The 25,643-nt window shown below is 46.8% G+C and overlaps 1 protein-coding gene across 2 annotated transcripts in view; it reads right to left on the minus strand.

The window, feature by feature from the left end:
* Positions 1-25,643, minus strand: part of Sgsm1 (small G protein signaling modulator 1) — an 84,608-nt gene that overhangs the window by 47,135 nt on the left and 11,830 nt on the right. For both annotated transcript variants that reach the window (XM_005396135.2, XM_005396136.2), the window contains exons 3-8: positions 11,379-11,454; positions 8,200-8,362; positions 5,216-5,368; positions 2,201-2,268; positions 1,787-1,932; positions 1,526-1,657 (exon numbers count right to left, since the gene is read on the minus strand). In XM_005396135.2, coding sequence (XP_005396192.1) covers positions 1,526-1,657; positions 1,787-1,932; positions 2,201-2,268; positions 5,216-5,368; positions 8,200-8,362; positions 11,379-11,454 — 738 coding nt within the window. The remainder of the gene's footprint in view (positions 1-1,525; positions 1,658-1,786; positions 1,933-2,200; positions 2,269-5,215; positions 5,369-8,199; positions 8,363-11,378; positions 11,455-25,643) is intronic.

Genomic DNA, 25,643 nt, shown 5'->3' on the forward strand with positions numbered 1-25,643 from the left:
GAGCCTCTGCCTTCCCAGAATGTGTCTAAAGGACTCCTCACTTTCTTTATTTTATCCCAAAATGGGTAGGGATGGAATGTGAACATCCCCCATATGTGAAGAAAGCAGTTCCTTCGCCAAATTCACCCCAGAAACAGGAAGACAACCAGCACTTACTGAGGATGAAGCATATACTGAGCATGGCTCCGTCACTACACACAATGTCACAGTGAACTGCATGTGCTTATACCCAGGCATGAGGAAGCAGAGTGTTCCATAAATCCTATAATGCGTGTTCTATTATAATCAATGACAGCTCACAACTCTGATGCAGTTGCAGTGTGACCTCATGCACACTTGGTCATAGCTGTTCACACCGTTGTCACTTCAACTGAGTTTTGTGCGTAGTTATTTCACATTTGGAGAATAGATGCTGTTCTAGATGTCTTCCAAAGGATTAGCCTGTGACTCAGTTCTGAATTGCAAAGTACTGTGACACAGGCTGGGAACAGAGCAGTGCAGTGCTAATGTGACACGTGACACAGGCACATTATTCATCCCTGCAAGGGTCCCCACAAAGCAGCAATCTACTGCTTGATGGGACTTCAGACCTGGTCATCTCAGAGATGAGTGGACATTCTTACAATAAATGCTGCACTTCCTGCTCTTTTGTGTTGGGGAAAACAAAATTCTAGTGCGAAGGAACAGACAGGGAGTATTTTTGGCTTTAGGAGTCATACAGCCTTGGCTGCAACCACTCAACTGCCCCCACAGCCTGCAAAGTCATACACAATACATAAACAAATGGTCATATCTGTGCTTTAAAAAACAGGTGAAGGCCACATCTGACACACTGCTATGATTCACTGAACAGCAAACAGTTCTGTATGTGGAAAAATTAGGCCCTCAGTGACTTTAAATCATGAAGAGATACAGGAGATTAAACTCTTAAATGTGGAGATATTTTAGGAATATCTTAACTAAAGCCCTTCAAATTATATTTTCTCTTATGTGTACTTAAAATAGCGATGTGTTATGCAAAGACAAAAAAGCCTCCGATGTCTAAGTAAGTCTCAAAAAGGGTAAGGTGAAAATCTGAAAGTAGTAAAAAAAATCCTGTATGTAATTTATATGAAAAGAAGATTCACCTTAAATTCATGGCTTCTTAGCCTTGAAAAAATAAGGTGGAGAGATGGACTAGAAAATAAGTGGATAATTGCATGGATGAACAAAGGGGTGTAAAGATGGGCAGATGGATATAAACAGCAGCATGAGGCAAGGATGTGAGGATGCAATGGACAAGAGAATGGGTGTGTAGAGAAAAGGGAAGAGAGGTCACTGGCTGGTTAAGAGACTGGAGATTGACTGGAAGGATGGACGGATAGATGGGTGGATGAACGTATGGATGGACTGGCAGATGAATGGATGAACAAATGGTTGGGAGGGTGGATATATGATGAATGACCTGGGGCCAGAAAGAGACTCTTCCTCTATTACTTGGAGCAAAACCCTGAGAGGCAGATCTGGGCCTGCCATGAACTCTCACCGGCTGAACCAGAACATTGTTCTTGCCATAGAGCAGGGTGGCTCGAGAGTTTTGGTGCAGGGACTCCACATAGTCACGTGCCGAAAGGGATGGCCGGTCATCCATGCTGCCACTTGAATGCCTCTTCTGGATCTGGAAGTGTGATAGGAGATAGAAGGATGGCCCTGGAGTGACATGGCTCCTACCCTGTTCCTTGCCCCCAGGCCAAGTCCAGACCTTGCCTCAGGTCCCTCCCATGGCTCCACGACCCCCTCAACTCACACAGAGAGCTGGTCGCTTGGTGGGTGAGTCCTGCCGCAGGTGTGAGCTGTGGATACGGTGCCTCTGGACCAGCTCATCAGCCGAGGGGTCAGTCCAGAAGTGGTCTGCGGTCTTCATCTTGGTGTACTCCAGGGCACAGGGCCCCACTGTGGAGTACATGGGGCTGGGGACCTGAGCCCCCACAAGTCCACCCTCCTATCTACTATGGGATGGACCACCCATTCCATTACCCCTCCCCTCTACTCAGGATGTTCTAGAGTCCTGCAAAGAAGAGACCTGAAGAAGGTTCTAGGAGCAAGAGAAAGTGAACAGGTAACTTTTGATGGGTGAGGCTGGAGAGGAGAGGGGCCCTCAGGAGGTGCCTGAGACCTGAGACCAGAGGTCCAGATGAGCTCCAAGCACTGGACCACATACCCAAGAGAGATGCGAGAATGGGGCCATCCACAGGGTCCATCAGGAGCGCTTCCTTCTCATAGTATTTACTAGTGAGAGAGCAAAGGACACACAGGTTTGGATGGAGACCACCAGCGGACACAAAAGACTCCATATTACCACGAACGCTCACAGGCTCGGTTGCACTAGCCACAAAATGTATCTTGTAGAGCTGTGAGAAGGACTTCTGAGCTACACAACAGAAAGGCACTTAGGGTGGTGCTTGGTGTGTACCTGTTAAAATGCGATTGTGCAAGAGCCTTTCTGAGAGTAACAGGAATAACAACCTGAAGGTTGCTGAGACCTGGCCGAGTCAACCTCTTTCTGTTGGAGATGACAAGTTATTCAAAGGTGCAGATGAAGTTGGCTCTGCTCCTCCTGAGGGGATAAAATGCTGTTTAACTGCAATGTGTCCTCTAAGACTGTGCTAACAGGCTGTCCTGCCTGGTAACTAAAACTGGTAACACTGGCCTGAGTCGCTCAAAAGGGTGCCCTGAAATCTGGCTCTGCAAAGCACTATGTGATGTCATCAATGCAATAATTCCATGCATGAGTTTTGGTGTAGTATTTCCTAATTCCTTAAAAATTTGGGTAACCTAGAAACTAAGAGAATTTCAAAGCTCTGATCTCCCCACAATCTCAGGCTCAAAGAAGTAAAAGGACTTGCTAGAAGTCACACAGCAGGCAGATGTGGTCTCAGACTACAGCCAACTAGCTCCACTCTTACTATCATACAGCAGAGGGAGAAGGACACAGCACCTGGAGTCAGCCAGGCCACGCGGGAGCTCAGCACAGCCTCTCTCCACCCTGCTGTGTGCCCCTAGGCAAGTGAATTCTCTCTCTGAGACTCAGTGTTCCTAGCTGTAAAATGAGAAGAATGACAAAACTCATCTGTGTGGTTGTTGAAAAGGTTGAACAACGAGCTGCCTGTGGAGTACAAGGCCCAACACCACGAAGTCCTCACTAAATGGCGCCAATGTCATTGTAATCTTACCCCAAAGAAATCTATCAGCCACAATACTGGGTGAGGCACAGCTGACATGTGTTGGCCTTGCTCAGTATCAAAGTTCTACATTTGGAGGTCAAATCTGAACATAATACTTGAGACACTTGCCACTCTGCTGCCACTTAAGTTCCATTCCAAAAATCAGCACAGGGATCATAAGCCTTGAAAATGCTGCCATAAAAATGGCATACAGGGTTGGGAAAAGATGTGACTATTAAAAGCAACCTAAGGCAATTTTTTGGGGAGTTTCTTTGGAACAATTCTATATCCTGTTTGTGGTGCTGGGCACACAAAAGTATTTGTTAGTTACAATCTCATTGAACCATATGTCAAATAAATAAACAAAGTTCACATACGAAGTGGTGAACTGCAAATAAAGGCTGTTAACAGTACCATACCCAGATCAATGTCCTGGTTTTCACAACTGCGCTGTTGTTAAATAAGATATAATTACTGGGGTTAGCCGATTAGTACTCTTGGTACTAATTTTGCAACTTTTATGGAAATCTGAAATTTAGAATTTAATGAAAAATATAGCAGGTTGACATTGCTGCTCTAATAAATGCCCAATTCCTTTTGATTGACTTATCCAGTAGGACAACACAAGAGGGTCACAGGTCAAAGGCAATGACTAAAGAAGCCCAGGACTGTCCATGGCCAGGGGCACAGATGCATTACAACTTACTAGAAGGAAAAGAAATGAAGTGGAGATTTAGAGTTTGGGTTTTTTTCAGCCTCACTCCGTCCTTCAGGCCTCTGTGCTTGCTGTTGCTTCTGCCAGGAGCACCCTTTTCCCACCCTTTCCCTGCCTGCACCAGGCCCTTGGAACGCTACTCCTTCCAGGAGGCTTTCCCTGGTCACACAGAGGGGATTAAACATGCACACAAGCCAGGTGGGGTGGTGCAGACCTGGAATCCCACTACTCTGGGAGGCTGAGGTAGAAGGATCACAAGTTTAAGCTTAGCCTGGCAATTTAGTTGAGATCCTGCCTCAAATTTCTTTCTTAAAGAGCTGGAAATATAGCTCACTATTAAGGCTCTGGGTCCAAACCCCAGGAGTGAAAAAACAAAACAATAACGAACCACCACCACATCCCCTTGGAACATCCGACACATATTATTATATAAATTTTCTTAGTAAAGGGGCAAAGAAAAATAATAGTAAAACACACTTTCATGAATATGCGGTTAAAGAAACACTTTCATATAATGAAAGGCAGAGAAATTCAGATTTCTTTTGTCTTTTTCTCTTTTTTTTCCTCAGGGCTGGGTGTTGAACCCAGAAAGTGAAACACCTTTTACCACTGAGCTACAACACCAGCCCCTTTAGATTTTTCTCTCTGGCTAGACAGGCATGTTGGCCATAAAGGCTCTCACATTGCCGTATAGTCAGTGGCTTCCCATTGTTCTTGAAATAGTGGCCAAGCTCTTTAATCTAACAGGTAGTACTAGTGTATCCCCAACAACTAGGTTAGTTCCTGGCACACAGTAGATGCTCATTAAATATTTATCAGATGAATGGATGGATACTGGCCCAAGAAATGTGTACTATAAAACCTTTATATATCTGATCAATCTGAACTAAGAGAGAAAATGTAAAGAGTATCACTGAATTTTCAAAATACTATATACCAAATTCCCTTCTCACTTCTCAGGAGTGGCAGTGATCCCCATGCTGTTTACCAAAAGAGACAACAAGGAGCATAAGGCTTAGTTCTCCTAGGGCCACATGGTTATCAAGTGGGATAATCCACAGGAGAAGGAAGAAACCCAAGAACCTTACACCTGGCCCTAACTCTGAATCCTGTGCACTACCAGTAACTATCTGAATCTCCTCAAATTTCTGAGCTAGCCTAGTTTGGAGTCAAACATCCCGGGGCTTCTATATAAACACTTTCAAATTTAAGTGGCTATGTGCAAGATGGTGCAATTCTGAGAAATGCCAGCAGGTGGAGGCAGAGCGCACTAGGTGTGCAGCTGTCCCCATCTCACCTGCTGTTTTCCACAAGGTAATGTACGATTTTGTCTAGGACCTTCTCAAACAAGGCTGTGCGGATCCACAGGTGCTTGACGGCAAGCGGGGACAGGTTGGGCAGCTTCGGAAGCTTCCGCACATTCTCCTGGAGGCCTTGGATCTGGTTTCTCCTTTAAGATCAATAAGAGAAGGTAGGTAGACACAAAGCAGCAAATCCACAGGACTGGATAGGCCAGGGGGAAAATGTTCACTTTTTCAAGGAAATAGAGGAGTGGGAGCTAAACAAGAACTCATATTGCTCCTAGCAAATGGGTCAAGAGTTGGAAAGACAGTAGGACTAGGGAGGTAGCTCTGAGCCTGCCTGGCAAGTGTGAGGCCCTGAGTTCAAATCCTAGTACAAAAAAAAAGTTGGAAAGACAGTAATGCCTAGTGAGTGACAATGTGGCTAAACATACTCCCATACACCACTAACAAGCAAGCCAGATCTGACCAATCTCTCCCCTCCTTCCTTCCCCCAACCCCACTGTCCTCTCTCTTCTTCCTCTAAGTCTCTCTCTCCTTCTTCTATCTTCTCTCCCCATCTTTTCTTCTTCTTCACTCTTCTCCTTTTTGCCTTCCTGCTGACTGGGAAGCACTGGGTTATACAGCCTTTGGTGACTCCCCACTACCACCCCTGGAAAGCGAGGTCTTTCACATGATCAGCAGGGTGCTCATGACCCTGCCTTCAGGCATCCTCAGGGCATGCTCCAGCCAGAGCGAGCTATGTGCAGATTCTTGCAATTGCTAGATTCTGCCTAGGCTACCATTTCTTACCAGTTTCCCCTTACCCTATTCCTGGGATGACCCTCTCACTCTTTTGGTGTCAGAAAGACCATCTCCTCCTATAGGAAGCTTTTTGGAACCAGCTAAAGCGGCTATGCTCCCTCAGCCTGCTCATTTTTCCCTTTCCTCTGTGATACTGAGCATGTGCAAAAGCAATTTAAGTTTTTTAAAAACTAAAATACTAAGAATCTATCCAGTGGCAAGTATGGGCACCTTCATGTCTATTTCTCCAGGGCAGGGCCTGACACAGTGCTCAGCACACACAAGATGCTCACTGAATACATTCATAAATAGTGACTGCACAGATGAATGCATAATTTTCCCTCATCCCTGGCAGGAATGCCTCTCACTCTTCCATTGGGAAGTCACACCCACACTGTGGCAGGCGCTGGAGATCGAGCCCTTTAGGAAGTTATCTGGGAATACCTGGGAGCTGGCCAGATGGGCTGGAAGGAATACAAAGACTGCCTGGCTGGGAAGTCATTTCAACAGGAGCTGGCAGAGCCAAATCCTGAGCCCTGCCCGAGGTACATTCTGGCCAGCATCCCTTGGCAGGCAGGGACCAAAGGACAAGAAAGAAAGGGGGGATGTGTCTCACTTTGTGGAGTGATCACCTTGGCAGAGATGGCCAACTTAGGGTGTACTATAGTTTGGATGCGGAATGTCCTCCAAAGGACTATGGTATAAGGCTTGGTCCCCAGCTTGGTGCCTGGTAGGAGGTAAACAGTTTACTCTGTCTTGCATTTCCCATCTTGCTGTGCTGCCTCATCACAGGTACAAAAGCAAAGGGGCCAATCAGACACAGACTGAAACCTCCAGAACTGTGAGTCAAAATGAAGCTTTCCTCTTTATAATTTGGTTATCTCAGAAATTGTGTTACAGTACTGGAAAGCTGGAAACACACAACGTGTTTGTCTCCTCCCTCGCTGTGACAGACATGGCCAGCTGATCCATGCATTTCTTTTCGTGATGCCCAACCACAGCTTCAGACGCTTTTGCACCCCTGTTCCCTGGAAGCCACAGGCACCAGGAGGAGCCGAGCCCTATCTGCCATCCCTGGCTAGGTTTCTTGTTGGGCACTTGGCTGTGCATCTGGGACTTCAAGGGGGCAGGTATGGCAATAGATACTTATGTACTACACTCAGTCTCGAGCCTCCCCCAACACATACAAGCAGCCATCAGCACAAGCAAGGGAAGCCGCCTTCCCCTTCAATGGCTGCTTCAGTGTGTTTTAACCAGAGGCCCCAGCATCTGGTCTGTGCAGAAACCACATGGGTTCTGTTAAATTCTTACATTTAGAATGGGGTGTAGCTCCCACTCAGTACATACTCACTCAATAACCATTTCATGGGCATGGACCACATGCTGTACACCGCCCCGTGTGCTTGGTACACAATGGGAAATGGCACAGGCAAGCTGCCTATTCTCATGGCACTCAGGGAGACAGATGACAACCAAGTCAGCAGTAAACAAACACAAAAATGGCTAGCTATAGGTGGCAACAAGTGGGAAGAAAATAAATGGTGATACGAGAGGGAAGATGGTGAGTGGGTTGGAATCTACAGAGCTAGGGGAGGTATGAATGAGGCAAGGAACCAGGCCTGGAAGAACAGGCCATGAGCCTGGTGGAGGGCTGACAGTGAAGCTTGACTGTCAACTTGACTGGACTAAGAGATGTCTGGAGAGATGACTGGGTCACGAGGACACTAACCTGACCTATGGGTGAGTTCATGGCTGAATGTGCTGTTAGGAGGTACGTACTAGCTGGAGGAAGTAGGTCATTGGGGGCATGACTTTGAAGGGTGTATCTTTCTTCAGGCTCTTCCTTGATCTCTCTCCTGGCTTCCATGACATGAGCAGCTCTCCTCTGCCACACCCTTTCACCATGATGTTTCTAATTTGGAGCTGAAACCATGGACTGAAACCTCTGAAACTGTGAGTCCAGATCAGTCTTTTCTCATTGAAGTAGTTTATGTCAGGTACCACAAGTGCAAAGCTGACTAATACAAGGGTACTGCATGTGCAAAGGCTCTGAGGTGGAAAAGAATCATGCAGGTCTGAGGAGCAGAAAGGAAAACAAAGGTGGTCCAAGAGGTGTGGGACCTCACAGGGCCTGAGGAAGGTTGCAGACCACCCTTTGGGGGACTGTCCTAGCTTGCTCCCAACACTTCACACTCACGCGTTCTCAATCAGCTGTTCCAGGTCCTGGACCTTGCGGCTCAGCTCCTCAGCTGGCGGGAAGCTCTTGCCCACCTTCATGAAGAGAGCTGCAATCTTGTTGCTGCGCAGAAAGCCAGCTGCCCGTCGACGCAGCCCATGTAGGACACAGGCTTCCACCGCCGCTGTGGGAACATGGGGGTCAGGAGGCCCTGTCCTGTCCACACTGCCCAGTACCTGTGTGGCTCATATCAGAGGTGTCCTAGCCAGCCAGGACTCCCAGAATCACTAAGCTCAGGTTAGCGTCACTGACAAACATGCCTCCTCTCCACCTGCAACACTCTTCAAAGACGGTAAGAGAGCACAGTGGTTATCCACAGCTGTGGCCCAAGTTTGGACCATCTCTATTCATATCCTTGGCCAGCTACTAACCAGCTGTGTGACCGGGAGCAATGACTTCCCGTGTCTGGGCTTCAGTATTCTCATCTGTGGAGTGGGGACAGTATAAACATTAACACTGTAAGGTTGCTGGTAGGGCAGGTGAAAATGCACACGAAGTACCAGGCAGAGCCTGCCACACAGTGGCTACTTGGTGCACATCTCTATTGTTTCTGTCAGAGGGACAGGAGACTGGACTGCCTGACCACTGAGGTTCATCAGGTTAAGGAATCATATCATCAGTGCTGTGATTACACCACAGCTAACATTTATGGATTTCATTTAATCTCTGCCATGGCCAGCAAGTAAGGAAAATATCCCCACTTCTTAGATGTGGACCGTGGGGCTCAGAGCGGTGAACTGAATTGCTCTAGGCCACCCAGCAAGTAAGTGATGGAACCAGGATACAACAAGGTCTGAGTTCACGATGTGCCACATGCAATACTTGTGTTTCCACAAATGGCCTGGGAAGGAGGATTTCATAGTCATCTCATTTGTGTTTCCCTTGGAAGCGCTGCCCGGAGCCCACTCCTGAGTTTAGGCCTGGGCTCTCCCCTTTATTAGCTGAGTGACCTCAGATGAGCCACTTTCCCTCTCTAGGCTTAAAATGAGCCCTTCTGGGAAACTGGCCCTGTTCAAACCACTGAGGCCTCCATCTTAGTCCTGGGACTTCGGGGAGTCCTCTGTCTTCTTACCTTTCATCTCACTGTGGCATGCAATAGGTGCATAATCCATGTTTATTGAAAAAGCGAGTATACTACAAGCACTGTTCCTTACTTTGGCACCTGTCGTGTATCAGGTAACTGTTAAGATTTGCCTTACCTAGTTCTTGATAAAAAACCCATGATGTAAGAGCTCTCGTTATCACCATCCACAGAATAAGCGAGCCACCCTCAGGGTGACAGGTTGGCCTAGGCTATGTGTGAGGAGAAATTGTGAGATGTTTTGGGTTAATCACCTTTCTTTGAGTAAGCCATCACTTGGTTTTGAATGAATGCCTAAAACTTGGTTCATCTGCCCAAACATTTAAAATATTGTAGGTGAGCTTCTCTCATTTATTTGTTTATTTTGTTTGTTTGTTTGTTTTGGTGGTGATGGTATTGGGGAATGAACCCAGGGCCTTTACACTGAACTACATCCCCAGCATTTTTTTTTTCGTTTTGAACAGGGTCTACGTTGATTAAGCTGGGTTCCAACTTGCCATCTCCCTGCCTCAGGCTCCCACATTGCTGGAATTATGTGTGTACCTGGCTTTAATTTACATATGTGGTACTTTTTATTTTTTTAATCCTTTCTTCAGGTTTTGTACACATTGTCCAATTCTTCTGGACAATGGCCCTAGGGACAATGGATAAAAAAAAGAATCAATGGGATTCTTTAGGTCTCATTTAGTGCCACCCAATTCCTTCCACCCAAAAGCTTGGATCTGAGTTAGGGAACTATTATAATTCTTTTTACCACTTTTTATTTCTTGGAGCAGGCAGAGTGGCACACATCTGTAATCCCAGCATTTGGGAGGTTGAAGGAAGAGAACTGCCGTGAGTTTGAGGCCAGCCAGGGCTACATAAAGAAGTTCAAGGCCAGCCTGCACTACATAGTGAGATCTTCCTCAAAAAAACAAACAAAACAAAACAAAAGATTTTAGTTGGTAGATATGTTAGCCAGTTCTGACAAGAACATGATTTGATTTGCAAATAAAATGTCCAGGAGAAAATAAAAAGCCATGTAAATATAATAAAACATATTTGTAAAAATATGCATTATATTTATATACTTATGACATAAAATATATATTTCTCATACATATATACTTTTACATATGTATGTCTATATAGATAGGTGTATGTGTAAAAAAAATATTCCATCTAAAAATTAAGATTCTGCCCAAGGTCAACAGTAAGCAGTAAAGCTGGGGATTTGAACCCAAGTCCGTCTGGCTGAAAAAGGGGTGAAATGAGGTTCTGGTCCCCAAATCACAGTGTGTTCAGCATTTAGGCCCCAGGTGGTGGCACCCCAGCCATCTGGATGGAAGCTGATGAGTGGCCAGGTGTCCTTGCTCAGGCCTCTCCATGGGGCCAAGGTCACTGAAGGGGAATTTGAGCAGGTTCTTCACCATCAGATACTCCAATTATTAAAAAAAAGCATTTCAGGGAGCAGGAAAGAATACTCCCACATATACATACACAGACTCTGAGCTCAATGCTGACTTCAGGCACACACAAAACGTGTCTCTAGCTGCCATCACAGTGTAGTGGGACCTGGCAGTGTGGGTATTTCTGGACCTTACGACAGAGCTGTGCAAAGAGCGGTGAGTCACGCTGAGTCCCCACTGTCTCCTGTGCTGAGCCAGTTGTTGGGGTCCCTCCGGATGTGCCAGGGTTCTCTTCCCCTTCTCATTAAATATTCTGTACATCTCTCCCTTTATCTAGTGCTCATCAAAGGCGGAGCAAGGAAGACACAGAGGTCATTTCCCAGAGGCGGGACAGCCCCAGGCTCAGGCTGTAGGTAGCACGAACTGAGCCCTTGAGGAAGGCAAGGCGATGCCCCATGATGATCCTTCCATGGGGGTCACTGTTCATTGTGTCTTGCACTATTTTTACTCCGAAATTCCCCAACAGAGTCCCTTTGGGATTCAAAAATAACTTCCAAGTCACAAAGCAAAAACAGTATATGAGAATGCTGGCTCAGAGATGTGCCTTCCCTGAGGCAGCTCTGGAAAGGGAAACACTTTCCCAGGCCGGTGGGGGGGCACCACAGACTCACCGCAGAAGGAGACGATGTGGCTGCTGTCTTCATGGACGAACTTGCGTGTCACGGCCTCTTCCATGATCTGCTTTACCTAGACGGCAGAGGCAGAGGAGAGGGGAGCCAATGTGACCAGGGGTGCAGACCTGCTGTGCTGCTCCTCAGAGCCTTTTTTTTTTTTGGTTTTTCTCTGGTACCGGGAACCGAACTCATGACCTTGCGCTTGCCAGGCAGGCGCTTTGCCGCTGAGCTAAATCCCCAGCCCCTCCTCAGAGTCTTTTCAGGGTATTTTGAGTACTCTGACAACTGATCTCCTTCCATATCTTCATCACTTAGTCATTGGCAGGTCTGAGGCTTATCTAATTACACGTGTCCCTTCTTAATTACCTGTTTAGGCTCTTTGCATACAGTGGCTACCTATGGTACACATATGGCTGTTGCTTCTCAAATGCCATCAAAATGTCCTTCCCTGACCACAGCAACTAAGGCAGCCCCATTTTGTCCCCATTCCGGTCCCTTCTGAGTACTTCTCACCATTGCTTTGTCTGTTTACCGTCTTACACCTGCATCTTCCTACAATATAAATCCTGAGGCAGAAACCCACCTATCTTTATTGCTGTATCCAGAGAGTCCAGGACTGGGTCTGGCACATAGTAGGTGCTCAATAAAGGAGTGAATCAGTACAGGAATCAGGACAGTGCTGTACAGAAAAATCAGCCAAGGAGCTGGACAGACCCGTGTTTAAATCCCTACTGGGGCACCCACCAAGTAGACTTAGAAACTTGTTTTGGGAAACGGAAGCTCAGCAAGGAGATGCAACTTGCCCAGTGAGGTAGATCAGGCTGGTTTTTTTTTTTTTTTCCCCGCTACACACACTCATTCAACAGTATTTTCTAAGTGCCTCCAAGGGTGCCAGGGCTGGGGGACGCAGTGTGAAAGGGCAGCCAAGCTTCAGGCATGGAAGTGATCCTCCGCTGGCCCCAACACTCTTCTGTCTCACTGCATTTTGAACCCTGCCTGCCCAGTCATTGTTGGACTCAAGCAAAGCCCTTCTCTCTGGTCCTTAGTAACCCTGTGACTGAGGAAGCTGAAAGAGACGACCCCGAACGTCTGTCTCAGCTCTGCATCATGGGGCTCTGATGTGGGGGTGAAGGAGCAAGGCCTTGACAAACCCCACCCAGTGGGTGACTTGCCTGCTTTCCTGTGGCCCATGCAGACTCAGTCCCTCTACGCCACTGTCTCAGTGCAGTCCCAGCTCTCACTGCCTCTCTCCCCTTCTTTTCACTTCCCTCTTGCAGATGAAGACAGAGCTCAGAGGACCCCAGCCACTTTCTCCTGGAGCTGGCACTCAGCCCAACACCATCCAACCATGTCAGCACCAGCACTGTGAACAGCTCCCAGCCACCGTGTTCAGTAAGCTCAAGCTGGGCTTTGCCAGCAGCACTTGGAAGCCTGAGAATCACCTAATGAAGCCCATGAAATTGGCCCCATTTTATAGATGTGGAAACTGAGGCTCAGGAAGGTGAGATGGTGAGCCAAAAATAAACCTCCCCTTCTTTATGTTGATTTCCTCAGGTCTTTTGTGATAATGACAGAAACTAACATTTGAAATGAAATCATTGATAAGGGATTAATTTCTAGAATATATGATTAAATTCTATAACTCAAAAGTAATTTGATCAAAAATAGGCAGAGAATTTGAACAGGCAATTTGCCTGAAGATACACACATGAAAAATGAAAATATGAAAAGGATGTTCAACTATTAGGAAAATAAAAATCAAAACCGCAAGGAGATCTACTTCAAACCTATTAAGATGGCTATTATGAAGAAACAAAAAGTAAGTTTGGTGAGGACATGGAGAAGTAGGAACCCTTGTGTACTACTGGTGGAAATTTAACATGGGGCAGTTATGACAGTAAACAGTATGGTGCGTCCTCAAAAAATTAAAACACAGAATTATCATATAATCCAGCAATTCTACCTCTGGATACATACCCAAAAGAACTGAAAGCAAGGTTTCAAAATGATAGTTACACACCTGCATTTCACAGCCATATTATTTGCAATAGCTAAAAGATGGGAACAAGCAACTGTTGACAGAAGGATAAATGAATAAAGAAAGTGTGGTCCATCCATACAAATGGGTATTACTCAGCCGTGTAAAGGAAGAAAATCCTAATACATGCTGCTACACGGATGAAGCTGGAGGACATCATGCTCAGTGTGATAAGCGAGTCAACAAGGACAACTGTTGTGTGATTCCCCTTATAATGTGGTACCTAGAGTGGCCAAAATCAGTGACAAAAAATAGAATGGTGAATGCCAGTTGCTAGGGGCAAAAAGATGAGGGATAATTACTTAATGGGAACACGGGATCAGTTTTGCAAGGTGAAAACAGTTCGGGATATTGGCTACATAATAATATGAATTATTTGACATTACTGAACTAGAGACATTCAAATGGTTAAAGAGGCAACTTCTGTATTATGTATGTTTTACATCGATTTTTAAAATGTGCATATATTGTTAACGTACTATAAATAAATGAATGAAATAAAGGTACAGTAGATCATATCTCTCTTTTGTTACTATCCTTTCCATCGCTCCCATCTCCCTGGCAGTAGCAGACCAAGTCTCCACTACAGCCACCAGGCCCTCATGAGCAAAACCCACTGCGCCAGCCACTGCTCCACACACACAGCATCCCTTGTCTACTGCCCTGTGCACTTACTGTTCCTTTCACCTGAACACTCTTCCCCCAGAAATCCACATAGCTCATCCTATTTAAAACTGTACTCCTCACTCCCACCCCACCTGATACTCAATACGTGCCTTTTCTGCTTTATTTCTCTCCATAGTCCTTTTGATCTCCACCTCACTGTATGTTAGCCTATTTACTTCATCCTATGACTCTCCAGTTTAGTGGGCCTGTACGATCTATAAGGTCAGGAGTTCTGTCATTCAGTGCTCTACGTACTTTCACGACCTAAAAGAGTGTCTGGCACATTGTAGATACTCTCTACCTACCTACTGAATGCCTGTGTCCTCTGGTGAGGTTTAACGGGGGCAACACAGGCAAAGCATTTAGCACAGTGCCTGAGACATAGCATGTACACAGGAAACAGTATTTTAATGATGACACCTGAGGACACCATTGCTGCCCTGGAACAAATTCCAGCTGGCTGGCTAGTGCATCCTGCCTCCCTGCTCATCAGGCACTATTATGCCGGCAAAGCTCAAGAAGAAACAACAGAGAGAACCTGGCTGGGGAAACACCACCGTGAAGGGCAGTCTCAAGAGGCTGTGAAAAGAAGAGGCTCTGTTTAGATTAGGAGGAGAAGCGGGTTACAAGAGATTGAATGCTGAGAGCAACACAATTGGCCTCCCTTTCTGTGGGACCCACAGCTGTGGATCCAACCAACTACAGACCAAAAATATTTGAAAAAAGATCATTTTTACTGAACACAAACTATCTTGTCATTATTCTCTAAAAAATATAGTATAACAACTATTTACACAGCAGATCAGCACAAATAAGCAACCTAGAGAGAATCTGAAAAATGCTGGGGGATGTGTACAGGTTACATGCAGATAAACACCATTTTATATGAAAGACTTGAGCATTTCTGGATTTTGGTATCTGCCGGGGTTCCAGGAACCAATCTGCAGTTATCAAGGCACAACTGTATGCTGCAGTTCACAAAACTCTCTCTTGTTTGCCTCGCCTCCCCAGACCATCACAGCAGCTTCAGGGAAATACTTGCTCCACGACAGAGCAGGGAAATGGGCCTCTCAGCAAAGGGCAGCTCACAACTTCCAGGGTCTGGAACTCCTAAATCACAGGAGAAGCGCCAGCCATTTTGCTGTAAACATCTGAAAAGTAAACTTTTGCTGCTTTGTGGATGATACGATCTTCGTCAAATACTCAGCACAGCCCCTGTATTACTGTGAAAGCAACCGCAGACAATATGGAAATGAACAGGCATGGCTGAGTTCCAGTACAGCTTTGCTCATAAAAACAATTGGAGGCCAGACTTGAGTGTGGTTAACAGTCTGCTGCACAAGATTGTCATCCTCTGCTGGGCTGATGTGTTTTACATCATGGCCCAGCTCTCAGGGTCTGTGCTAATGTGGCTGACCACCCATCACCACCACCAAAACGAAGGCTTCAGCCCTTCCCAGTGAATGGTGCTTTCTTTTTTTTTTTTTTTTTTTTTTGGTTTTTCTCCGGTACCGGGAACTGAACTCACGACCTTGCGCTTGCCAGGCAGGCGCTTTTGCCGCTGAGCTAAATCCCCAGCCCCCCTTTTTTTTTTTTTTTTTTTTTTTGGTTAAATGGTGCTTTCTTGGACAGGTTGATGTCTTAACAGTGCCCTCTTGCTCCTCGGAGGCGGCCATCTGCCTGTCACCCTCCGGAGAGGCTGTGACGCAGGGCCTTGCTGGCTGCCTGTGCCCTCCCTCTGCTGAGCACAGAGAACACCACGTCCCATCTGTTCTATGTCCACAAAAAGGATGCTGTGAGCTTCCTGAGGACTCATGGCACATCCCCAGATTTCTCTTGGAGCTCAGACGTGAGGGCAGGAGTCAGCCTTGTTAAACTGTCTCTGTTACCAACTAGTAGGTGCCCTCAGGCTGGTGCTGGTCCTCACGGTCTCAATTTACCTCTCCAGCTTCAAAGACCTAGCTAGCCAACCACTACTTTTGTGGACATCTTCATCTCCTATTCCTTTCCCTATCATTCCTCTTCCACCTTTGGAAATAAGATCCTGCAGTCTGTCCCCCTACCCCGTGAGGGGCTGAGTTGTCTCTCCTCTCCAAAATTCTTATGCTGAAGTCTTAACATCTAGTTGCTCAGAATGTGATGGTATCTGGAGACAAGATTTTTATAGAAGTTATTAAGTTAAAATGAAGTCATTAGGATGGGTCCTAATCCAATATGACTAAGACGAGGACATTTAGTCAACACCACATGTAAAGAGAACATGTGAAAACACAGGAAGACAGCCATCCACAAGCCAAGAAGAGAAGTCAGGGCAAAGCAGTCGCTTACTGATCTCAGGAGGAACCAACCCTATCTGGTTGATCCTAATTCAGATCTTCAGCCTCTGAAATGTGAGAGAATAAATTTGTTGTTTAAGCTGCCTAGTCTGTGCACCTTGAAGCAGCAGCCTTAGCAATCTAATATCCACCATCAACACTGTCATTATCATCATCCTCATCCCTTTGGTGGAGCAGCTGGACACACTCAGCTGGTCCTTTGTTGGGGACGGAGTGATTTCATGTGTACAGAGAGTCTCCACTAGGTCTTAGTCCTTCCCAGGGTGGCCTATATCCAAGGTCCAGTGCACGCTGGGTATAAAGATGCTGCTCCTGTGCTCCTCCTCAGAACAGCGCTGTGGTGCCATCCCACGTACCAGCAGCCATGCCACAGGGGTAGCTTAGGCTTCTATTGAGACAACATGGTAGTCGACATCCCCTTCTGCACATTTGTGCTGGATATAGATCCTAATATGCCTCATCAGCCGCCTGTATGCTGACCTCACCTCCACCCAGGACTGCTAAGCAGCAGTGTGGATGGGCTGGAGCAGCAGTCTGGAAAGCCCACGTGCAAGTGCCCCTGGATTCAGGTGGGCAGGTGGCAGAGGATAGCTTCTTAGCAGATCTTGGATACCAAATGCTAGGTGTGGGCAGTGACAGAGATGGGGCCACTGTTCTATCCTGGAGGGAATTTTAATTGAATGATCCCCACCAGATGAGATAAAAGAGGTGCAGGGAAGTGCTGTGCAGTTGACCGAGCTCCTCAACTTGTGGTCCTGCAAGGTCAGCTTCACCTAGACCAGGTAAGACATGCAAATCCTTTTTTTAAAAAAATTTTATTTTAAAGAGAAAAAAACCCCACAAAATTTCAAAACAAGGTAATAGAATAACAGTGGCTAATACATTGCATATTATTATCTTTAAATTAGTTACTCAGAGTTCAAGATATAGGCATTTAATTGTCAAAACAAAATTAGTACAAGGGGCTGGGGATTTAGCTCAGCGGCCTGCCTGGCAAGCACAAGGTCGTGAGTTCAATTCCCAGTACCAGAAAAAAAAACCAAAACAAACCAAAAGTAGTACAAACCTTTCCTTCCCACGAATTAAGAGAAATTAGTAGTATAACTATCTCAACTATCTTGTGTGTATGTGTGTGTATGTACGTATACATATATGGTTTTTTTTTTCTTTGCTTTTCCCTTTCTTTTTTTCTCCTTTCCCCCATCCCAGTTTCTCTTTCCTTTGGAACAGTTTCTTCCCATTTCACAATATCTACTGTACATTTTAGATCTTATTTACTCTTTCAGTTTCACACTAGGGGGATAATAGGATGTTTACACTTGTGAGTCTGATTCATTTCACTTATGAGTATGGTCTTGAGGTATATCCGTTTACCTATAAAAGTCTCCAGTTTATCTTTCTGTTTGGCTTAGTAGTACTCCATTGCATGAAAGGAACACATCTTTTTTATCCATTCTTCAGCTGATGGGCATCTGGGTTGTATCCAAGATTCAGCTATTACAAATTGTGCAGCTGTAAACATGGGTGCACATATATCATTGTGGTGCAATGTTTTAATTCTTCTGGGAAGATACCCAGCAGGGGAATAGCTGGATAAAATGGGACCTCTAATTCTAATTTTTTGAGGAATCTCCACAGATTTTCACAGTGGTTGCACTAGTCTACATTCTCACCAGCAGTGGAGAAGGGTTCCTTTTCCTCCATATCCCCTCCAGCATGAAATATGCAAATTCTTAGCTCCCAGTGTGACTACTGAACCTGGAATGTTGGGGCGTACATCAAGCCTTCCAGGTGACTCTTACACATGCTCACGGTGGCTTGAGAGAGTATAAGAGGAACGAAAAGAAGCCACGGAAAGTGGAGGATGAGTGGGTAGATATGAAATCAGAAGTGTCTCACGCTTCTTTAGCAAGAGACTAGCAACCAGAGCTCTTGTCCAGGACCCCTCCATATATAGCTAGTCCCCTTCTGGTAACTTCTCTCATCCACCCCTTTCAGACCTAAGGGTATTAATGACTCCTGCTTCCCCACTGCTAATGGCAACGGGGTGCTACATCCTGTCTTAGAGACTCCCAGCATCCTTGTCCTACCTTAGTCAATACTGCCTTTATTAAACTTGCCTTCTTGTGCTCGGTTTGGGGGTGCTCGGTTTGGGGGTGCTCGCTTTGGAGGAACTGATTCCTATCGGTATCCTGATTGTACACAATGTTTCAAATCCAAAGCCTGCAGAGTGCAGTTTTGCTTACAGCTGTGGATCTGGTAACTCAGAGGTGTCCTTCTCCCCAGGTCACACAGCTGGGAAGTTGGCAGCAGTGAGGAGCCCACTGCTGTCTGGCTTCAAGCCTCTCATCCTGGGAATAGATGTGGGATAGGGTGAGGGATGAAGATAGAGATGCAGCACCAAGGATGGGTGCAAGTGAGGACCCCTCCCCATCTGCACTGGCTCCCAGCAATTGGCTAGACTATCTCACCAGGAGTTAATAACAGGCTCACAGGCTTCTAATAGGCTCACAGCCTGAGGCCAGGAGAGGAAATTAAAAAGGCTGATGACTAGCAATGTGGGTGGCAGCCTCCCACACACAGAAAAAGGAGGCTCTTGCAGACTAGGACACTGTCTCCATGCAGGAAGAAAGAGGCTGCTGTTCACTCTGAGGTGGGGCCCACATGGGAATGAACCAGACCAACAGACAGGGGCAGGGGGCCTAGGGCCTGGGAAGATCCAAAATCTAGCTCACTCATTCTCATCCTCTCAGGCTCCCAAAAGTGGGCTTGGACTTTGTGCACTTTGGACAATGTAGATCAGAGGGACCTGGGGACAGCGGTGGTGGTATGTTCCCTGCTCATTGCAACCCGAGTGTTTTTCTAAGCTTCAGTTCAGGAATCCTGCCACGGTACATGAGCACAGACTGGTGACATGCTTCCGAGCCACACAGACCTGGATTAACACACCAGCCAGGTCACATCAGTGTACCTCAGTGTACTCTTCTGTGGAGCGGGTCCTTTGGGGTTGCAGTGAGGCTTCCACAGGATGTAAATGTGAACAGGCCAGCAGTGCTAGCACACAGTAGGGATTTTATGATGACAGAGTTCACCATTTTTGAGCATTCACTATGTTCCAGGGACTGTATATAAGCATAAGAATCCTACTGAGGTTGTCAAATTACACCACTTTACAAGTGGAGAAACTGAGGCACACTTTTTTGTTTGTTTTTAAAGATAACCTGCCAAAGGTCATGCAGAGGCAGGAGGAGGTAGATCCAGGGCCCCTGTCTCACAGAATCCAAAGGGCCTTTCAAGCCAAATGCTTTTGCTTGGCTTCAAGCAAAGAGGTCAGGAGAAGGTGAGAGAGAAGGCTTACTCAACACCTACTATGAGCCAGGTGCTTGGGACTGAATACCTCATTCAATCCCTTTAGAGCATTATCACCTTTAAGCTAATAATGCATAGCTCTGGGGGCATAGCTCAGTGGTGGAGCATGTGGTTAGCATTGGAGAAGCCCTGGTTATGATTCACAGCATCCCAAAAAAAATCCAAGTATAAACTGAAGCTCTTCAAGTGCCTATGCAGAGGGCCTATACAGTTTTCCCAGTCACACAGGCAGAAAAAGGCACATGCAGTACTTGAATCTAGGTCCTTCTAACATCTTGACTTACACCTCTAGCACCAGTCAGTCATCTGGAAAACCAAGGTGCTAGGAACCTGTAAGAAAGGATCCCTAAGCTGGGTATGGTGGTGTATGCCTGTAATCCCAGCACTCAGCAATCCCAGGGAGTCTGAGGCAGAAGGATCATTGGAAGTTCAAAACCAGCCTGGGCTGCAAAGTGAGCTCAAGGCCAGCCTGAACTGCAGAGTGAGACTGTCTCAAAAAAAAAGAGAGAAGAAGGGATCCCTCGGGTCCCCAATTTTGGAACTGAAGGAAATACTGAACTGGAAGTCATGAGACCAGGGTTGTCATGGTAAAACTGCCAACTTACCCTGTGGGTTCTTTCTGGGGTTGTCTCAAAGGTCAGAGTGGTCAGAAAGCTTTTATGCCTCTCTAGATTCCATTCCAAGGAGACCTGAAACATCAACTTGCATTCCTCCAATGATGCCGAACTTTAGAAGCAGTTCACTACTTGAAGGACAAGGTATCAGGAGGCAGCTGAGAGAAGCTAAGAGCCTTGTGTGGACCTATTCGATGGGGAAGATGACAACGGCATCTTGACCTCCATGGGTGACGTAAGGATTGGTAATGTGGAGAGTCCCTGACATGCAGCAGGGACCCCACAAATGGTAGAAGACATGGAATCTCCAGCTTGGTCCACAGTGATGCTCATGGGCATTAGTGGTTGGCCAGCTGCCAGGAAGCCCCTTGGCACTAGGTCACCTTCCCAGAGCTCCCACCTGCAGGCCAGTCAGGGCCCAGACGCCTGCCTCCATGTCCGGCCTCTAAGCACCGGCCCACCCCTCCCTGCCCGCCTCCTTCCACCTGCAAATATTTAAACAGCATGAAAGGCGAATTAATCTGAGAAGGAGTCAGCCAGGGAAGGGAAATCAGGGCCAGTCTGTGAAGCAGGAAAGGGGGTTCCTGGGGCTCCTTGGCCTGCCCTGTCTTCTCCCCTCCTCACACCTGCTACCTGCCCACAGGAGATACCCTCATGCTGCCCACCTGAGACCTGCCACCTTACCAATCGCCTCATATGCCTCCCTTCCTCCCCACACCAGGCCGCACTTACTCCTCTAAGTCCCGGATGGGACCGGCACGCCCCAGTATGCAGAGTTGTCGCAAGGGATTAAGAAAAATGTAGGCAGAGGACTGCCAACAGGACTTAGCACAGAGCTGGCACCAAATCCAAGAGGCACTCTAGGGACACAAGCAGGATCATCATACTGGGAGCCCCCCAAGGCCCAGGTCAGACTCTAGTTCTGTCATCTGGGGGTAACCCCAGGCCTCAGTTTCTTCACTATGAAATAGGGATGGTACCCATATCTCCTTCTAGGGCTGCTGTGGCATGCGCAGGTAGCCAGGCATGTGCTGGATAGGTGAGAGCCCCCAGACACCCTGTCTATCCCTTACACTTTCACTCAGGATCCATTTACATGTCCCTCTGCACAGGAGCTTGCCAACCAGCCTGTCTAACGTGCCACTGTTACCCGTCTCCCCCGCCTGCCCTTTCCCTTAGGACTTACTGTATCAAGACCCACCTCTTCACACAGCTCTGGGTTTACCAGTCTAATGCCCATCTCTCCCAGGAAGACCTTGCTCTACCACAGCAGGTGCTCAATATATGTTGGTGAGTCATGTTAATTACATTAACAACAGCAGCTAAGGCTTAGGAGCACCAGCCAGGCAGTATCCTGGGCTCCTTTCCTTCCTGATCCTGCTGACATATGCAAGGCCAGGGCCAGCAGCTTTCCTACAAAAGATCAGACAGCAAATCTTTCAGGGTTTGGGGTAGGACAGCCAGAGAAAATACAAGATGGCTGTAAATCTCAACTTCAGATAGATAAAGAGCCATTTTTAGTAAAAGTATGTCTCCAATATTGCATGCAGTATTGAATGAAGTATTGGCTGTTCCTCTAAAATTCAAATTTGTTTTTTTGTTTGTTTGGTTGGTTTTGGTTTTTTTCCGGTACCGGGAATTGAACTCACGACCTTGCACTTGCCAAGCAGATGCTGTGCCGCTGAGCTAAATTCCCAGTCCCCTAAAATTCAAATTTAACTAGGCATTCTGAATTTTTATTCGCTATGTCTAGCAAATTATTTTTACTTGTTGAATCTCATGAAGCTATTTTCAGGCCATGTACGGTTTAGGTCTCTTTTGACAACTGTGCATAAAGGGGCATGCCAGTCTGTTTTGGGTTCACAACTCTTTCAAAATTAAAAAAAATAAAAACAAAACCATTCTCAGCTTAAAGGTCAACATGACAGGTCAGACTCAGGCCAGATGAGCCCCTGGTCAAAAGTACTGAAGGCAGGACTGGTGGCATCAAGGAAGTAGGTCTAAATTAAAGTCACCAGGGCTGTGCACTGTTCCTCCAGCCTGCTCCTTTGTACTCAGGTCACTGCTCTATGCCCCACCCACGTCTCAGATGGTTGGTACCTGGCCAAACAGTGATGGGGCAGAGGGTACTGTGGAGCCAGTGCCAGCTGTTTATGGGATGCAGCCTCAGGCATCCTGACTCTTATCTATAAGAAACCAGAGGAGGATCAGATGGCTAAACTTGGATGCCAAGAGGGATCTACAGGGTGGCATTAAAAATAACTCACAGCATGTGGGGCAAGCATGGGGGGTGACTTAAAGGCCCCTTGGCAACCAATAGAGTAAGAAGCTGACAGAAGGCAGGTGATACCACTTTGCCTGCTCGAAGGCACCTCAGGTTCTCAGGACTGGTATAAACCCCTTCTCAGGCTGGCATTTCTTTCCACTGACCCTCAGGACCAGGTTCTCAAAGGTGCATCATCATGGCTCATCTCCAGTGCCCTCAACCAGATGTCCCTCCCTGATGCCCCAACTGGCTACCTGTAACTCAGGATGCAAACTTCAACCAGGACATCTTCTCCTCTGGAAGCTTCCCTGCCTTAGACAAGCAGGGTAGACAAGTATGCTGCCTTTTCCATGTGTCCCATTAGCACCTCCTTCCAAGCATTTATCACATGAACCTAGTGTCACTCAATCACCCAGTGTCTCTGGAGTGCTGCCTGTGTGGCCAGAGACATTAAAGACATAAACTAAGCCACACAATGGGTAGCTGAAAATATGAGACCAGGTCTCTGCAGTAAAGAATGTGGCTCTGTGAGAACAAATAACAGAAGAGGAGGCCAGGGAGGGCTTGCTGGAGGTGGTGATGGCTGAAGATCTGAAATACAAGTAGAAATTAATTCTCTTAGTTTCTGCAACTCTGAAGCAGAGAGAAAAATCTGCCCTCCTACCCCTGCAACTGCCTCCACAGACTTGTCCTGGAGCTCACCAAAGGAACAGATATAAGGACAATGCGGCACGGAAAAGCACTATATGGAAAGAGCTGGCAGTTAATTTTTAAATTTATTATGGGTGAGGCATGCAGGAGGTGACAGATGGGAGGGGCTGGTGGGGGTGGGAACTGGAGTATTTTGGGAAGCTCCGAGACACAGACAGACCTGACAGAGGGAGAGAGGGAAGGAGAGAAGGAGGGAGGGGGCGATTCTGCAGATAGTGACTGTTTCCATAGTGTGGACCAATCTTACTTTCCTGCTGAATCTTGCCCCCCGCCGCATCCCGAGCTCTGTGGCACTTGCCATTCCTTCTGTGTGACCCAAGTGATCCCACCATCTGGCCTTTGCTCCTGCAGGACCCCCACTCAATCCCCACCCACACCTATTACCATCTCCAGCTCTGGAAAAATCCCCCAGTCCTCCAGGGCCAAATCACTTGCCCACTCCTCATCCCCTCCTGAGCCACACACCAAGCTTTTCATGGTTCTCCCTTTTCTGAGCTCCTAGTATCATCCCTGCTACTACTTGGTTATGAGTACTTGGCTCTGGAATCCCACTTCCAGAATTCCAGATCTTGCATACATGACATTGGGCAATCTATGCTCCTTCTCTGAGCCTCAGCTTCTCCATCAGCAAAACAGGTGACATTCATTTGTGTCACAGGCATAAGATGACTAATCAACCCTTCACATCTGAGGGTTCCACATCTGCAGGTTCAACTGCCCATGGATGGACAGTATTCTGAAAAAACCTCAACTTTAGTAAGTATGTACATTATTCCCTAAATACTTCAGTATAACAACTATTTCTATTATACTGTAAGTAACCCAGAGATGACGCAGCATGCAGGAGAACATACACAGTCCTATGCGTATCTGCACCATTTTTGATGAAGGACTTGAGCTTCCATGGATTTGGGGATCTCAGGGCGTCTTGGAACCCATGTCCCTTAATACTGTGGAGAGCACTGTGCATTCCAAGCATTTAATGCAATAGCTGTTGCATAGTAAAAGCTCTGAACACTTGTTATAAGTAGAAACAATCCTCATGTACTTACAAAGTGTTCACTGTGTGCTGGTGCCACGCCTAAGGGAAGACTTCATCTAGTCTTCATGGTAGTTCAGGGAGGTGGGTACAGTTCCATTCTACAGATGAGAAAACTGAGTCCTGGTTGGGTCAAGCAACTTGCCACGGAACACACAGCTTGGAGTGGCAGGGTGGGGATCCAAACCCAGGACTATTGATCCTACACTGAGCCTGACACACAGCAGAGTAGTTCTTCATTCAACAAACACCTCTGGATGCTTCCCGTAAGTGAGGTTGGCCCACATGAGCCCAAGATTCACATTAGTGCCATCAGGCCTGTGGAGAGGCCAAGATTTGAATCAAGACTTCCTGCTCTGGTGGCCCAGGCTGCCTCAGGGGTACTCCAGCAGGAAGGGGACCAGCTAGCCAGTGTGTTACACCCTCAGCTAATTCCTTCTGGGTGACCAAGCTCCCTGCTCCCAGAACCACCAGCCAGCAGCACCTGCCAGCTCCACTCTGCTGTGGGCCACTGGTTTTCAGGGCCCACCTCTCCCAGTACACCTGACACTTTCAGTCTCTCCCTCTCTCTGCCACAGGTAGGTTCTCAAGAGCTGTGCTAACAAAAAGAAATGCCCCGCTTTAAAATCCTTATTAGTAAAAAAGAAAAAAAAGCCAATATGGAGGTCTTTGCACTTAGGATTCAACATTCCGGGGAAGGGAAAACTACAGAGATGGTAGAAAAATCAGCCACCTCCATGAGCTGGAAAAGGCAGGAATGAATAGTTGGAGCACAAGGGACCTTAGTGAGTGGTGGGTCCATGTCATTATACAACGGCTCAAACCCATAAAATGCACATCAACCACAAACCTTAATATAAACCACAGGCTCCAAATGCAGGTTTGTTAATTATAACAAATGCACCATGGAGGGAAGAGGCCAGCAGGGGATGGGGATCTACAGGAAATCTCTAATACCTTCTGTTCCATTTGGCCATGAACCTAGAGCTGCTCTAATAAAATCAAGACTGCAGCTGTAGAGTATCTCCGTTGTAGGGCTCGTGCCTAGCATGCACAAGGCCTAGGTTCACGGAGGCCTGCCTCACAGCACTGCAAATAAATGAATAAAGTCTATCAAAAAACAGACAAATATGTTTTCCTCATTCTGCACTAGGCAGGATGCAGGCAGGGAGCCCAAGTTTTCTGCAAAGCTCCTTCTTCCAAACCAACTCCTCCACAGACTC

The sequence above is a fragment of the Chinchilla lanigera genome, unplaced genomic scaffold (assembly GCF_000276665.1).
Source record: "Chinchilla lanigera isolate Chin_1 unplaced genomic scaffold, ChiLan1.0 scaffold00054, whole genome shotgun sequence".
Lineage (NCBI taxonomy): Eukaryota > Metazoa > Chordata > Mammalia > Rodentia > Chinchillidae > Chinchilla > Chinchilla lanigera.